Raw genomic sequence first — 16,670 nt, 5'->3', positions numbered from 1 at the left:
GGAGCACTCAGAGAAATTTACCTTGGATTTAAGCCCCTTGGACAAGAAATTGACGACTAGGCAAACAAATGATCGATTACATCTTGGTGAAATCTTACTTCAGGATTTCCCACAGCTATATTATCCTCTTTAAAAATCAGTATAGGGGCGCATGGGTGGCTCAGTCGTTAAGTGTCTGCCTTCGGCTCGGGTCATGATCCCAGGGTCCTGGGATCGAGTCCCGCAAAAAAAAAAAAATCCGTATTATCCTGTATCCTTAGAATGTGCCTAAAAGTTGGACACCTATTTCTGTGGTGTCTAAATTGCTGTGTTTTACTTGCTTGTTTATGTACAGAATCCCTATGTTAATCTGAGGAGGAAAATTCCTACACTGAATGAAGGGACCGTAAAGAGGTGGATTGCTGATGTGGGGACTAAACAGTGGCAAAATACAAAAAGGTACAGCCCCTGTGTTTCTCTCCTCATAGAGTTCTGTAAAGTAGCCTTTCCCCCCCTGACTGGTTCTGCACAGTAAGAGATGTGAGGTTTTGTGGTCCACCATGGTCCATCAGCCAGAGGTCTTCAGAGAAACCGAACCGATAGATAGGGGTGTGTGTATGTGTGTGTCTGTGTGTGTGTAGACAGATTTATTTTTAAGGGTGTGTATATAGACAGATTTATTTTTAAGGAGTTGGCTTACGCAGTTGTAGGAACTGACTCTGTGTGTGTGTGTGTGTGTGTGTGTGTGTGTGTGTGTGTAGACAGACTTATTTTTAAGGCGTTGGCTTACGCAGTTGTAGGAACTGACAAGTGCTAAATAGGTAATGCAGGCCAGCAGGCTGGAGACCCAGGGGAGAGTTAGTACTGCAGCTTGAGTGAGAAGGCAGTCTGGAGGTGGAGGCAGAATTCTCCATGCCTGGGAACCTTTTTCTCTAAGGCCCTCCACGATTGGATGAGGCACACCCACATTATGGAGGGTGATCTGCTTTACTCAGAGTCTGTTGATTTGATTGTGAATCTCCTCTAAAAAATATCTTCACGGCAACATCTGGATTGGTGTTTGACCAGATATTTGGGTACCATAGCCTAGCCAAGTTGACACATTAAAATTAAACATCACAGCTAATATGTAAGCTCCTTGAGGTCAGCTTTCTTTACTGGAGGACCTCTCTGGATCTCTGATATGTTTGCATATATTGTGACTGTTTTGAGTAGGAGATACAACCTATATCATTTCCCAACACTCTTAGACCTTAGAACCACTTGTCTGTGGACCTCCTCTTCACAGCTGAACAGTGTGGGCAGTCTTGGCTTAAAATGATACAACTCCTACCATCTTTAAAGATTATACTTAACTTTTACAAACGTTTCCTTTTAGAGCTACTTTTAGATATGGTTTCCTAATTGCAAAAAGTAGTTGTATAAAATAGCTGCATCACAATCTGCATGGTCGATCAGGAACTGTGCTGGTGACTGCACTCACCTTGCTGGGTGCTGCCTAATGTGTGGAACTGTCAAAACACTGTGTCGTACTCCTGAAACCTAGATGACATTCTCCATCAACTGTACTTCAATAATTTAAAAAAAACTACTCGTGCTATTACTTCCAAGTTGGAACTGAGCCTACTCTCCTCACTCCCATCCTCCCATTTAGTTTCTGGTAATTTTTTTCTGTCCCGCTTAAGTGGAACAAAAATAAATCCGGCTTGGAGAGCTGGGTGGGATGGGAATGTCTTACTTATTCAAGGACAAACCCTAGGTCCGTCCTTTTCCTCTTTCCCTGTGGCTTCTCTGAGTACACACCTTTTTATTACTCACATCTGCCACTGAAATTTTGAGATTGGGAAAATGGAATAGACTTTTAGATGCCCAAGGCAGAATGCAAACAAATCAGAGACAGAAAAGTTTGAAGGATGGTTAGGAGATGTTTTATTTATCATATCTCATGCTATAAGGAGGCATACAGTATGATTTGTTTTAACCACCATCTTATTCCTAAAACAGGGAAATCAGAGAGATATTTTCATCTCCTGCTTGTCTGACTGGAAGTTTTTTAAGGGAAAGGTAATATTTATAATATATTTATAAAATTTAAGATCCTGTTAAAAATACTGTGTACAGCATGGTGACTATAGTTAATGGATTATATATTTGAAAGTTGCTAAGATAGTAGATCTTGAATGTATTCATTATAAAAAAAAAATTGGGGGACATCTGGGTGTCTCAGTGGTTAAGCGTCTGCCTTTGGCTCAGGTCATGGTCCCAGGGTGCTGGGATTGAGCCCCGCATCGGGCTCCCTGCTCAGTGGGGAGTCTGCTTCTCCCTCCCCTTGCTCTTGTGCTTGTGCTCTCTCTCTCTCTTCCTCCTTCTCAAATAAATATTTATAAAAAGGAAAAAAAATTTTAACTATGGTGATGGATGTCAGCTAGACTAATTGGTAATTATTTTGCAATATATATACATACGTCAATTCATTATGTTATACACACCTGAAACTAATAAAATGTTATACTGTATTTCAATAAAATGAAAGATTGTAAAGAAAACGGCATGAGGGTAAAATAATTGGCTCTGTGTTTGTCTTTTTAAAAATTAACTTTTTGGGCGCCTGGGTGGCTCAGTTGGTTGAGCGACTGCCTTCGGCTCAGGTCATGATCCTGGAGTCCCGGGATCGAGTCCCTCATCGGGCTCCCTGCTCGGCAGGGAGTCTGCTTCTCCCTCTGACCCTCCTCCCTCTCATGCTCTCTGTCTCTCATTCTCTCTGTCTCAAATAAATAAGTGAAATCTTTAAAAAAATAAAAAATAAATAAAAATTAACTTTTAAAAAAATTTTTATTTCTGTTCTAGAGAGAGAGCATGCACACGTGTGCGGGGTGGGAGGCAAGAGGGAGAGGGAAAGAGAGAATCTCAAGCAGACTCCCCACTGAGCGTGGATCCCAACATGGGTCTCGATCTCACAACCCTGAGATTATGACCTCAGAAATCAAAGGTTGGACACCTAACTGACTGAGCCACCCAGGCACCCCTAAAAATTAACTTTTTGTAATGAAAGCAAATACATGCGCACTGTAGAAAATGTCAAAAATAAAGACCTGTGACCGAAAAAAAAAAAATGAAAATCACCCATAATCCACCACTTAAGAGGAATAGCTTTTGTGTATATATCTTTTTTTGTGATGTATTTTTTTTTCTAAAAATGTGATTATGTTATTTTATATATTACTTTATACTTAATGTACTTGTCCATTCCTATTTTATTCAGTTCATATTATTCAGTAGTTTTCTTTAATGTCATTGTAATGGCTGCATGGTATTCCATGGAAGGACATACCTTAATTAATTTACAATTTACTGTTACAAGGTGTTAAGGTTTCTTTGAATTTTTAAATATGAAAGAACGACTTTGCACCTCTTCCTAAATGTTTATATATTTATCTTAAAAATGTTTTCTCTTTTGAGACACTAAATATTTGTATTATTTTATAATGTGTCTATTTCTAAGACATTGAACATAAATATGTTAAGAATAAATAATTCACAAGATAACTTAAACACTTCATTAGTAATTTTTTTTTAAAGATTTTATTTGAGAGAGAGAAAGAGAGAGAGAAGGCATGAGCCAGAGAGAGAGGGAGAAGCAGGCTCCCCGTTGAGCAGGGACCTCAATCCTGGGATCATGACGTGAGCCGAAGGCGGACGCTTAACTGACTGAGCCACCCAGGCGCCCCTCTTTAGTAATTTTTTGTTGCAACACTAAGAATTTACTGCTCTGAAGCCCCCTCATCTTTTTTGAAAGGTTTATTTATTTATTTATTAGAGAGGGAGAGCCAGCATGAGTGGGAGGGGCAAAGGGAGCGGGAGAGAGAATCTTAAGCAGGCTCTATGCTGAGTGTGGAGCCTGAGGTGGGGCTCAATCACGTATGTATGACCTGAGCCAAAACCGAGTCAGATGCTTAACTGACTATGCCACCCAGGTGTCCCTGAAGTCCCCTTTTTTGATCCTGACTTTCAGTTCACGTAACTGGGAGAAATGGTCATTTTTTTCAGAAATGGGGAAAAACCTTTTTGTGTGTGTGTGTGTGGCTGTTTTTGTAAACTAAGTATTTAAGATAACATAATATCTGAGTTAAACTTGGATAGTATATATATTGTTAATGTGGTTTTGATATTTTTTAGCCTTTTAGAAATAATCATAAGTGGTCAACTACATTTCAACTGAATTTATATTTAGCCAAGTTATCTTTATTGTAAAGTTGAGGGAAAAAGGAATTTTATTGAAATGAAATAAGGTTTAGAAGAAACGCTTCATCTGGATAAATAATCTGATAAAATACTTAATTTTGAAGTGTCTTGTTCCATTTACTTATCCATCTACTTTTAAATTTATCTTCCTTCTATAGAAAAGCTGCAGAAACAATGCTTATTCACTTGGACTTAAATAAAGCAAGAAACGCTTTTAAAGAGTTAACCCAGAAGGACTGGATTGCTAACACGGTGGTATTCTTTAAATTCTTATTTAGAAAAAGAAAATACATAAAACATTTTTTTGTAAGAATTCAGAATTTGAGAAGAAATACTTTGTTTGAGGAGAGTCTCTGAGACTGTAGCACATCCAGATTCGGTGAAATTCAGGTAGCATTCGGAAGTTGGCCCCCTTGTGGTGAAATGGTTGCTCTGGTAATCACGTAGATGACAAATAGTCTAAATGGTTCATCTGTACACACACACACACACACATACGCACCTATAAATAGATGCATACACTCTCTAGAGGGAATTTTGTCAGCTCATGGCTATAAGGAAGATGATTGAAGGATTTCTTGAGATTGGTACACTAGAATACGAACAACATGTTATTTACAATTATTTTAAACGTAAGTGTAGAAATGAGAACACTTTTTGGTATGAACATCCCCCTTACCTGGGACTACCTGGATTCTTTTTCTCTGTTTTGTTCTATTGCACTTCCTTTCTATAGGTCCTAGAATGTTCTTTGGGGGATTGTTGCTTGTTTCAGTACTGTTATTATTGTCTTTAGTTTCCCACTTCGCCAAATGCTCTGAACATGTTTCCTTTATTAGGTTAGCCTTTCTTGATGTAGCCTTTATTAATTTATTTCTCTGTTCTCTTATACTGGTTGATCTAGGGGTAGTATTTTTTATGTTCTCTCAATCTGTTTCTTTCCTGGTCTCACTCTCATTCCTTTTCTCTCTCTCTTTCACCTCTCTCTCTCTCTGGGCCCCTCTCCCTTCTTTTCTCCCCTCCCCTCCGCTCTGCTCTCTTCTCTCCCCTCCCCCCTTCTTCCTCCCTGTCCCCCCTTCCCCTCTCTCCATTCCCTTCTCCCTCCCTCTCCCCCTTCTCCTGCTCATTTGCTCTTGGCCCCTGTTTCTGTACCTTTCCTTCTCTTTCTCTCTCAGTCTCCCTGTCATCTCTCCCTCCTTCCTCTCCTGCTTCACCTGTTCTGCTGTATCCTCCAAAACCAACATTCTCTATCTGAGCTTCAGGGTCTCTTTACACACACTCCTTTCTCTTGAGGGAAGATGAAAAGTTTAATTCTGTTAACCTTGGCAGAACCATGGCCCTATTAGAGGTCTGAGGTAAAATGGATCCCCAGTTACATACCCTTATCAGGACTCTGCAGCATTTAGTAGGAAGATCACCACTTCTGCATCTGTGGAGGGAAGAATTTGGGCCAGTTCCTCACTAGAGCTAATTATACCTTGGTTGTGCCAGAACAATATTGTATGATACGCAGTCGATGTAATCGTAGAGCAGTCTTACGTTATTTCAGACCAGAGAGTTGGCTCAGAAGACCTGTAATGTTTCTATTTTGAGGTTTCTGTGACACAGATTCACAGACTTTTGCAGTTCATTTCTTTACTCAGCAGACACTTGAATGCTTGCTCTGTGTAGGGCACTGTGGTGCGGACTCCTGGTGAAAATGAAAGAGACATGCTCCCTGTCTTATAAAACAGTTAGGGACGCAGACACAAACATGCAGGTATTAGTGGGAAGACTGGGTGTGTTTTACGTTCCACTGTCTTCCCTAATGCCTCACTTAGAACCTAGTTAGTGAATAATAATTTCTGGATGAATGAATTCAGTCATCACTAGGGCAGTGGATGGTCATCTCTACTTAGAGTACTCAAAACAAGGTCCCCAGAGGAAGTACGAGTTTACCATGTGCCTACCTCAGAAAGGTCATTCCTGGCAGTCAGGGAAGTACACTGATGCACAAGTGTGTGGAACAAGATGGCTGAAGTGAGAGGATCACAGAGTTCTGCAGGGTTGGGGGGAGGTTGGGAGGTTTGGTGATGTGGCAGCTGATGAGCACCGAGGTAGGAGGGGTGTGTGATACCGAGAGGTGTTAAAATAGAGTAGTTGGGTATGTGCACTCCAAAGACTGAACCATGTAGTAGGAGCCTGGCATAGTGTTTTGATATAAAAGTAGATAATTATAAGAATTTGTACATTTAGAGATCTCATTTAGCTCATATCATAATTTAATAGTTAAGTTTGGGCTTTGGAGTCAGAAAGATCCAGAAGAGGTTCCCACTTAGTTCTGTGCCCTTGAGCAGATATAGATTTCCTATCTATAAAATGGGGTTAATAATACCATATATGTTCTTAAAGAACTACAAGGATTAAATGACCTAATTAACATATGTAAATCACTTAGCTTAATATCTGACAAATGAGTATTCTACAGCTTCTCACTGGGTTTTGAAACAAATTATTTCTGTTATCTGGGCACATCTAACATAAACATTCAGAATTGCATTTGAATTTTTCTTGAACACTTGCATTCTGAATTGGGGAAATGGTAAATGGAGATTGGAAGGATTCAAAGCTTGAGTTTGTAGTGGAGAGAGTTTGTGATGAGGCAGGTGGTCCTGTGAGGAAGCTATGTTGGTTTATGTTGCTGGAGTTACTGCTTTTTGTTTTTGTGGGGTTATTAATTACATGTTACTTTTTGGGGTTCTTACACGTTCTTTTTCTTTAAAGATAATGAGGTGTGATAGTGGAATGAGGGGGTAGAATGTAGTATTTATTATTGGGAGGGCTGCCTGTTAGTTCTGAATTCCTCGTTCATCCAGTATAACTCTTAGATGATTTCTTCTCCACCTCCTTCATGCTTCACAGCAATTAAATGGGATAACGCTTGTCACGTATCTGCACCTCAGGTAGTTGGGATGCTATGTGAGATTGGATGTAAACATGGGTTTTAGGACTGAATGATTATTCCAGTTTCTTGGTGGAATGAAACTCCAGGTTCTAGATTTTATTTTTTTACAAGTTGCATCCAGTTCTTGCTGTTTTTTGAGTGTCTTTTTTTCCCTGATCCTTTTTGACCACAGATAACCACATGTCTCAGGGATAATCTGCTCAAAAACCTTCCATTTCATTCTCCACACCAAGAAGCTTTAGAGATTTTCTTCCTTCTCCCTGAATGTCCCATGATGCATGATTATAACAACTGGGAGAGCCTGGTGGTTCCGTTTGCAGAGGCTGTTTGTGCCATGAGTGACCAGTCTTTAGGGGTTCTGGGTAAGACTGATGATTTACATTTGAAAATACTCTAACCGCCCTCTCAGTGGAAACGCACCCCTGGTAAAGTTAGAGGAAAACTTAAGTAATTGTAAATATGTTCCTGTTTTTTTTTTTAGTTCATATTCTTAGCATATTGTAAAGGTGCTGTAGTAATTATTATAGTCATCCAAAATAGATTGTTTTACTACCTTTTTAGAGTTCTTGTAATGGTACGTGTGTGGTTTGGTCATGAGGTCCTTTGTTCTCAACTTTTCATTATGAAAAATGTCATACATAGAAGTTGAAGGAACAGTACATGAAGATCCATATACCCTCTACCTTAGAGCCAACGATTGTTAACCTCTTGCCATGTGTGCTTCTCTCTTTATGAGCAGATTATCTTTTATTTTTGCTGAAGTACTTGAAAGTAAGTTGGAAACATCATGACATTTCACCCATAGTATTTCAGCATACATCTCTTAAGAATAGGAGATCCTACATTGCCACATCATTATCACACCTAATAAAATTAGTCCATATTTCCATAATATCCAGGCCATATTCAAATTTCTGCACTTGCCCCATTTTACAGCCCCCCTTTTTTTTTTTTTTTTGTTAAGAGTCTAGGTCAGTTGTCCTGTAGAACACCCCTACATCTAAATCTGTCTGATTATTTCCACTTTTCCCTGTATTTCGAGTACACTTGAAGTACCTTTCCCTGTATTTCGAGTACACTGGAAGTCAGGTCTAGGGGCTTGAGTAGATTTTAATGAGGTTTTTGACACAAGCAGCATATTCAGCCCAAGGAAGTCCATTTTTTTATTTTTTTAAAGATTTTATTTATTTATTTGACAGAGAGAGAGATAGCGAGAGCAGGAACACAAGCAGGGGGAGTGGGAGAGGGAGAAGCAGGCTTCCCGCTGAGCAGGGAGCCCGATGTGGGGCTCGATCCCAGGACCCTGGGATCATGACCTGAGCCGAAGGCAGACATTTAACGACTGAGCCACCCAGGCGCCCCAGGAAGTCCATTTTTTCTTATGTTTTATTAAATCTAGGTAAGTGATGAAAAGCTAGTTTAAAGCATTTTTTGGTTTTTTACAATGCTGAGAGGTGCTTGTGTTTTTTTTTTCTTCTTCTTCTTTTCAGTAAACACTAGGACCGACATGGGGCTTGAACTCATGACCCTGAGATTAAGAGTTACGTGCTCTATATACCCAGCCAGACAGCCCCAGAGTTGTTTTCTTTAAAGTAGGCTCCACGCCTAATGTGGGGCTTGAACTCAAAACCATGAGATTGAGTTGCATGCTCTACCGACTGAGTCAGCCAGGCGCCCTGAGCGGTGTTTTTTTTTTAATTTTTTTTTTTTTTTTTAATTCATGAAAGTCAGAGAGAGAGAGAGAGAGGCAGAGGCAGAGGGAGAGAAGCAGGCTCCCCGCCTAGCAGGGAGCCCGATGCGGGACTCGATCCCAGGACCCTGGGATCATGACCTGAGCCGAAGGCAGACGCTTAACCATCTGAGCCACCCAGGTGCCCGAGCGGTGTTTTTTTAAGAGTTAAAAACTCATGCTGGGAGTGAGAAAAGAAAGTTGTGCAATTGTGATTAATTCTTAAATCGGTTTTTAAAACAGCATGCTATTTTATCCGGGCAAAAAAAAAAAAAAAAAAAGTGACTCATCTTGTCGGGATTTTCCCCACAAATTAATTAGATTAAGTTTGTGGTTTCGTTACTGTCAAGGGATTTTTCTCAAGGACATAAAATTCGTAAACTTTTATTACAGTTGTATGTACTAAAAAGCTGATCACAGATGTGTTTTTTGTAACTCTGATACACACGAGAAATGACATGCCAATAGTGACTTACCTTTGTATCCCTCAGAGGAGTACTGGGCGTCTCTGCAGGAACCCGCGTTCATCAGGCTGGTCCAGATGTTTAAAAGAGCCATCACTGCTCAGATGCACTACTGGACCGAAAGCTCTGAGAACAACTACCACGTTAAGGCTCTCCTAGAAATACTGAAAAAGCTGCATAGGGTAAGGGCTCTTTCAGACACTCATGGAGTTTTATTTTGCTGTCAAAAGTCCCTTGGTTTCAACTGGCCTGCATCTTAAGCAGACTCAGGAAACACATTTATATTGCTATTTTTAAATTTTTGTTTTCTGTGAGTTAAGTCATGCATATCAAGGAGTGTATGTACTTAGCTGTGTGCAGTTTGAAGAAAAGTAATGAGACAGACAGTAGTGTAACTACTGCCCATGTTATTAACAAGGACACCGTTGTCAGGACTTAGAAATGCCCGTGTATCTCACACCCCCTCACCTGCAGATAGCCCTGACCCTAGATTGGGGGCTGACCATTTCCTTTGCTGTTTTAGGATTATATGTATTTCTAGAGACCGTGTTGCTTAATTTTGCTGTTTTTGAAATCTATATGAATGGAATACATGCTTGTTGTGTAATACTTTGTTTTATAGATTCATCCAGGTTAATATTTATGGCTGTATTTCATTCATTTTCATTTCTGTATTATAGTCCATAGTGTGAATCTTCCCATAATCATCCATTCCGGTATTGAGATGGATATATGTGCTGCTTGCAGTTCTTTTGGGGAGGAGGTGTTCTTCTTTGAGAAAACATACTGCTGTAAATATTTTTGTACATATCTCTTGGCATGTGTGTGTTAAGAGTTGGCTTTTAGTTTCCACACCTAGTTCTGGCATTGATAGCCTGTAGGATATGCGTGTGTTCTTCGTTGGTAGTGATAAACTGCCTTACAGAATGGTTGGACTAATCTCAGTCCTCTCCAGGAGATGATGAGAATACCTGCTACTCCAAGTCTAACTTTAAAATTTGGAAAATGTTTTCAGTATTAAGTGATACCAAATTATGATTTTAATTCTGTTTCCCTGGTTCTAATACATGAGAACATGTTGTCATATTTATAATTGCAGTACTTGTTTCCTCTTCTGTAAAGTGTCTGACTTTTGTTCAGTTTAAATGTATCGTTTGACTTTTTTTTTTTTAACTGAGTATAGGAGTTCTTTTTATTTTGTAAATGAGTTCTTTGTCAGTTATGTGTGTTGCAGAGATCATACCCCAGTTTGTTGTCTGTCTGTTCACTTTGTGGTGTTTTGTTTTGCTTTTTTGATGAACCCACGTTCTTAGTTTGAATACAAATAAATCTACTCCTTTATAGTTCTTACTCTCTGGGTCTTGTTTTAAGCTTTGTTTTTCCTTCCCATTGTTAAGTTAATCACCTTAAGTCAGGAGGCAGTGGGGTTTCCGTTGGAGCCACAACCACTGCCCTCTGAGCTCATGGCGTGGAAGCTGCTGGAGGCAGCACAAAAATGAATGGGTGAGGCTACGTCCCAAACAAGACTTGGGCCTGAAGGCTGCCCTAGGTTGACTGATAACAGGCATGACAGCTGCGGCCAGAAGAAGAGCACAAACAGAGGCCCATCTCCCTATGTCTAATATTTAGAAGGTTAGAAATCTAGATAGTAAACCGTGGAATAAATTTACTCTAAAGTAAAATATACCCTACCCGCCCATCTTGACAAATAAACCTTCCTAATGACAGGGGAGGCCAGAACTGAATTTAGAAATCTCAGACTCTTGACAGAGTTTTGCATGAGAGGTGGAGGCTCAGACAGAAGGCCTCCCCAAGTCCTCTGCCTTCTTTTCCTACCTTGGTTTTGTCCCACATTTGGGGTATCATGGACCCATATGTGGACACCTCAGCCCATCTGTCTGCATTCCATCCCTGCCTCCACAGCAGCCGCACCGTAGCCATCTCTAGGGCCTAGGGGTGTGCTCAGCTCTAATACAGTCCACTCTCCAGAGACCACACAGGGGAAGAGGCCTGCGCATGTGGTCAGGTCCCATTGGCCCTGCAGGCGCCTTACTTTTACTTTTTTGAGAAGGGGATTGGCTGGATTCCAGAAGGCCAGGGCAAGGACCAAGAAATAAATCATAGACTTGGATCAGAGGCCACTTTTTTTTTTTTTTTTTAAGATTTTATTTATTTGACAGAGAGACACAGTGAGAGAGGGAACACAAGCAGGGGGCGTGGAAGAGGGAGAAGCAGGCTCTCTGCCAAGCAGGGAGCCCGATGCGGGGCTCGATCCCAGGACCCCGGGATCATGACCTGAGCTGAAGGCAGATGCTTAACGACTGAGCCACCCAGGCGCCCCAGCAGAGGCCACTCTTAACCCAGGTCTAAAGGGAGTATTGATTTTTAGCTTTGGCTTTTACTATTTGGTGTTTAATCCAGTTGGAATTTTATTTTAAATTAATTTTTGTTATTTTCCATATGAAAACAATTACCTAGCACCACTTACTGAAATTCTGTCCCTTCCCTAATGATAGGCAATGCAAACAAAAAAATCTTACTGGAAATTTGATTGGAGTTGCATTGAGTCTGTATTTCATTTTGGGGAGAATTGACATCTTCACTATTGTTAATCTTCGTGGTGTCTATTTTTTCCACTTATTAGGTAGTCTTTAAAGTCTTGCAATAAAATTTTGTTATTTTACTGTGGAAGTCTAGGCTATGTTTAGTTAAATCTATTCCACCATATTTAATTTTTTTTAGATTTTGTAGATGGTAAATTTTAAAAATTATATTATCTCTCGTTTGTAGGAATGCATTTATATATTTGCATTTATTATATATATACATATATATTATAATTTCCACATTATATCTAATAACTTACCTGTAGATTATTTTGTATTTCCTATGCAGCTAATCATATCTTTGGAAAAAAAAATTTTTTTTTTCCCACATTTTATTACTTTCCTTTGCTGTGTTGCACTGGTTAAACCTTCCTGTACAATGTTGAATAGAAGTGTTGGCAATAGTAGGTTCCTTATTTTGTTTGTGATTTTATTTATTTATTTTTAAAGATTTTATTTTATTATGAAGTAATCTGTACACCCAATGTGGGGCTTGAACTCAAAACCCCAGGATCAAGAATCGCATGCTCTGCAGACTGAGCCAGCCAGGTGCCCCTTGTTTGTGATTTTAAAGGAAAAATTGGATATCACTATTAAATAGGATATTTACTGTGGGGTTTTTGAAAATAACCCTTTTAGGTAAAGGATGTTCCTAAATCATTAAATATTTTAAGTCCACACAAATATTGACTCTCTCCTTTCCTACTGAAATTCCAGTTATTTATATGTCTGACTTTCTCACTCTGTCTTCCATGTCTCTTAACGTTTCTGTCATATTTTCCATCTCTCTGTGTGATTGCATCCCATTCTGGATGACTTCTTCAGCCATATCTTTCTGTCCATGAAATCTATTTTTAGTGATTTCTGTTTGCTAATAAAACTGCCCTTTGAGTTTTTATTCCAAGTATTATGTTTTCCACTTCCAAAAGTTCCCATTGTTTCTTTGAAATTTTTTTTCTTGGTCATTATTTAGGATATCTTCATCTTTTATTTTCAAGCTTCCCTTTTGCTTATTTAAATCTATATGCGTTATACCTCTGGTATCTGAAGTCTTTACAGGTCAGCTTTGCCCTCTCTTGCTTCCACTGAATCTTCCTCATAGTGCCTTCTTGATCGTGTTTTCTGACTCTGTGTGTGTGTGTGTGTGTGTGTGTGTGTGTGGTATTTGCTTTGGAACATTATCTTTTGGAATATTTTGAGGGCTGTGTTTCTCCAGGGAGGATTTGCTTCTACCAGACTCTGGGAGACACCACCTCAGTTTGGTACTACCTTAAATTAAATTCTTGGCTTGAAGCTCTTTAGATCTCTAGGTGTGGTCTGAATGTGGTGTGTGAATTTTCAGGAAAGTGCTTTCGTGATTGCAAATGCTGTAGGTGACATTTTTTTCTGCAACTTGGCACCATTTTAACTAGCTGCAGTTTGCTTCCTGGGCTTGGGGTCAAGGTGTGGGGATGGGCTCTTCATTTCTAGTTTACTCTCACTCTGATGGGTTAGCCCTTTTGGATCCCAGATTTATGAGTTGGCGTTCTATTATTGGCCCCATAATTTGAACAGAGTCTAGGTTTTGTTTATTTCCCCAAAGCCCCAACAATTCCAAACTGAAGTTCAAGTTCACCAGGTTTGGCAAATATTCTCAAGGCAAATGCCACTTTCACCTTGTTTTTGACCTGATTATTTCGTATCTACTTAGAATATTGGTGTTGCATTAAAAATATTTGTTTACACTTTATCCTGTATTTCTAGTTGTTTTCAGCAAATCAAGATACCTAATCTGCTGTCTGCTTTTAAAAAAGAATTCTGCTGTACTGCTGAAAAGCAGTGCCCATCTTTGGATGTTTTTAAAGGTTTTGTACAAAAGAGAAATATTAATAAAAAAAATAGTTTGGGTTTTGAAAAATTGACCGAAGAGCTCGGGGAAAGTATATTCTAATGAGCTTTTTCCATTTACAAAAAAAGAATCCTGAGAAATACTGAAGCAGCAACAAAAATCCTCAAGGGATCCTGCTTTACCTTTGACTCTGACAGTGACATTAGATTATTTGTCAGGCTCCCTCCCCAACCTCAGAAAGGAGACCACATTCGGAAGCTGCAAGGATAAAACACCCACTTTTTCCATAACTGGGGATGTGCAGGACTGAGAGCAGCAGGGTCCAGGGGACCATATTACGGGGTTGAAACAGCTTCATGATTCTGTGGGTGGTGGTACTGGGAGGCTTGGATCATTTGGGGTCTGGGCCAGGGTTAGTGAGAATATTCCAGGTGAATGAAAGCCAAGAGGGGCTTTTAGAGGACCTCTTGAGAATGAGTCATTTAGGCCAAGTCTGTGCCCATCTGTGTCAAATACTGATGGTCACTCATGGCCAAAGCATCTAGTGTCATTATCAGTGTCTTCACTGACTGCTGGTTAGCACTGTTGCAGGGTGTCTATGTGCATGTCATGACCCCAGTCATCGGGGATGGAAGGCTGGAAAACAGCCCCACAGTTGAGGAGGGGAATGTTCCACACATGCCTTCCAGAGGGGGACATCTGTAAATCGTATATTGTTAAGCTCTGAAGAATATAACATGAAATATTGGGCCCCAGAGTACTTCGGATTCATATTGCACTGTATTTTTCTCTGGACCTAAAATTCTTTAAAGCTTTTCTATGAATTAAAAGTAAGTAGGAGTTTATTGCATATCATCAATTTCTGCTATTAAATCATAGGTATTCTTTATGTTCCTGAAAATCTGGGGCTTTGCCAGTGGAGGTATTGTATAGAACTTTATATTCTGGTCATTGGAAGAGTGTTTATTTTGGTATTTATGCTGATAATCTAAGTAATAGGCATAAAGCAGAATTGTCTTTACATATAAAACTTTCTCACAGGCCATATTTTATTAAAGGTAAACCAGGCTGTGTGTCAACTGCCTGAAAATATTTTCAAAGTAAATGAGCTTACACACTGGCTTGATTTTTATGGGGATGCATACAGAAGGTCTGCTTGGAAAATTAACTCCGTAAGTATGGCATGTTTATTATTTATTTATTTATTCATTTTGTAAAGATTTTATTTTTTTAAAGTAATCTCTACACCCAGTGTGGGGCTCAAACTCACAACCCCTGAAATTAAAAGTTGCATGTTCCACCGACTAAGCCAGCCAGGCACCAGTTGTGTTATGTTCAAAGGGGGAAGTTGATCACCAGTGCGTTGATGTAGGTATTTGTGCCGAAACTCTGTGCATGGGTTTCCAAATATCCTTGCACCCTGCAAAATTGCTCAATAGAAATCACAGGGCTTACAGGAAAGGCGAGATCTCAGACCCCTCAAAACCAGTGCAATTTTGTAGGCAGAACCCTAAGAGAAAAGTGGTTACTACCTTAGATCACTTGGGTCAACCAGGCAAGCTGCTTGTGGAGAGTGCCATGAGAATATGAAAATGCACCAAACAAAAGGGTAGATACCTGTTCACACTCTAATGAGAGGATTGGTAGTACTGAGATAACACAGATGCAAGTGGGGCTCTCTTAGTTGGGTATACAGGGCAGTATGACCCACCAGGAGCCAACAGAATAGGGCTGCAACTTTAGGGGTGGCTCTGGGTGTATCCTTTTATTTTCTTAAAGCTAAAGGGCTGTTGCTGCCAGTTCAGCAGCTGACCTGAGATTTTTTTCCTTCTCTCAAGATTGTAATTCTGCTCCTACCACATCGACCCTTGACTGGCAGAAATCATGTATGAGCTCATCAGCTGTCTACATTATATCCTTCCCCTATTTACTAAGTGCATCTGAACTAATTTACATTTCACAGGTGCACAGTGCAGCAGAACAAACTCTTTGGGAAAGTGTCTAGAGTTTATAATTGATTGCTAAATTAAATAAGGCACTGAAAAATCCTAGGTTTATTTTTATTTATATATATATTTTTAAATACTAGGTTTACATGCCTTTCATTGATACATACAAAACATTTTCTTAGAATTTTAGATATCTAAGTACTACTGGCCAGCAATTTGGATTGCTTTGGCTAGAACGGAGACCTTTATCAGGGATTTTAGGCTGTGAGTTAAGGTGTAACATTTCTCTGTTCTTTCATTTGTCAGAATTCTTGTCTTTTCCATTTTTAGGACACTTCAGTAGACACTCAGTATCCAGTCATATTCAGTCATTTTCCGTTTATCTTTAATATTCTGTCGAAAATCAAACTACTGTACGCAGATTCGCTTTTAAAAATACAGGTATGTATGCCTATTTCTTTGTCTTCGTAAACAAATCAAATGATAAATGCCTTCTTAAATATACAATATTTTGGAGGTTGATAACCTTGAAACCAATGGTTGTAACACTCATGGAGCTTAGACTCTAATGAAGGTGGCAAGAAAGACTGTCATAATTTGGATTGGCTTGGCCTTGAGGCACATTAGGGCCTCAGTAGTGGAGGAGAGAGCATGGACAGCTGACCTAGTTGTGGGGCTTTTACCTTGAGGTTGGGCCCTGTATACAGGCCTCTGTGTGGTCCTCAAAGAGGCATAGCAGACGGGCTTGATTGGGGTTAGCAAACCCATATTTAAGGAGCCCAGTCTAATGAAAAAACAGAGCAGTGGGAATAGAGGTGACAGAGAATTCTTGAAATGCAGACACACATAGATGGCTGGTAGTCTAATGGTGCCATGATCAAGGTTTGTAAAAAGGATCCTCTTTTCAGTGAACTGTCATGAGGTGAGTT

At 39.7% G+C, this 16,670-nt stretch overlaps 1 protein-coding gene across 2 annotated transcripts in view; it reads left to right on the top strand.

The window, feature by feature from the left end:
* The window catches only part of HERC5 (HECT and RLD domain containing E3 ubiquitin protein ligase 5), a 44,580-nt gene that overhangs the window by 14,296 nt on the left and 13,614 nt on the right, over positions 1-16,670 (top strand). For both annotated transcript variants that reach the window (XM_035004531.1, XM_035004533.1), the window contains 7 exons: positions 335-438; positions 1,984-2,043; positions 4,380-4,473; positions 7,338-7,527; positions 9,386-9,540; positions 14,851-14,964; positions 16,072-16,182. In XM_035004531.1, coding sequence (XP_034860422.1) covers positions 335-438; positions 1,984-2,043; positions 4,380-4,473; positions 7,338-7,527; positions 9,386-9,540; positions 14,851-14,964; positions 16,072-16,182 — 828 coding nt within the window. The remainder of the gene's footprint in view (positions 1-334; positions 439-1,983; positions 2,044-4,379; positions 4,474-7,337; positions 7,528-9,385; positions 9,541-14,850; positions 14,965-16,071; positions 16,183-16,670) is intronic.

This window comes from Mirounga leonina, unplaced genomic scaffold (genome assembly GCF_011800145.1).
Source record: "Mirounga leonina isolate KUSES-001 unplaced genomic scaffold, KU_Mleo_1.0 Mir_129, whole genome shotgun sequence".
NCBI lineage: Eukaryota > Metazoa > Chordata > Mammalia > Carnivora > Phocidae > Mirounga > Mirounga leonina.
This window is presented reverse-complemented; position numbering and strand designations above follow the sequence as displayed.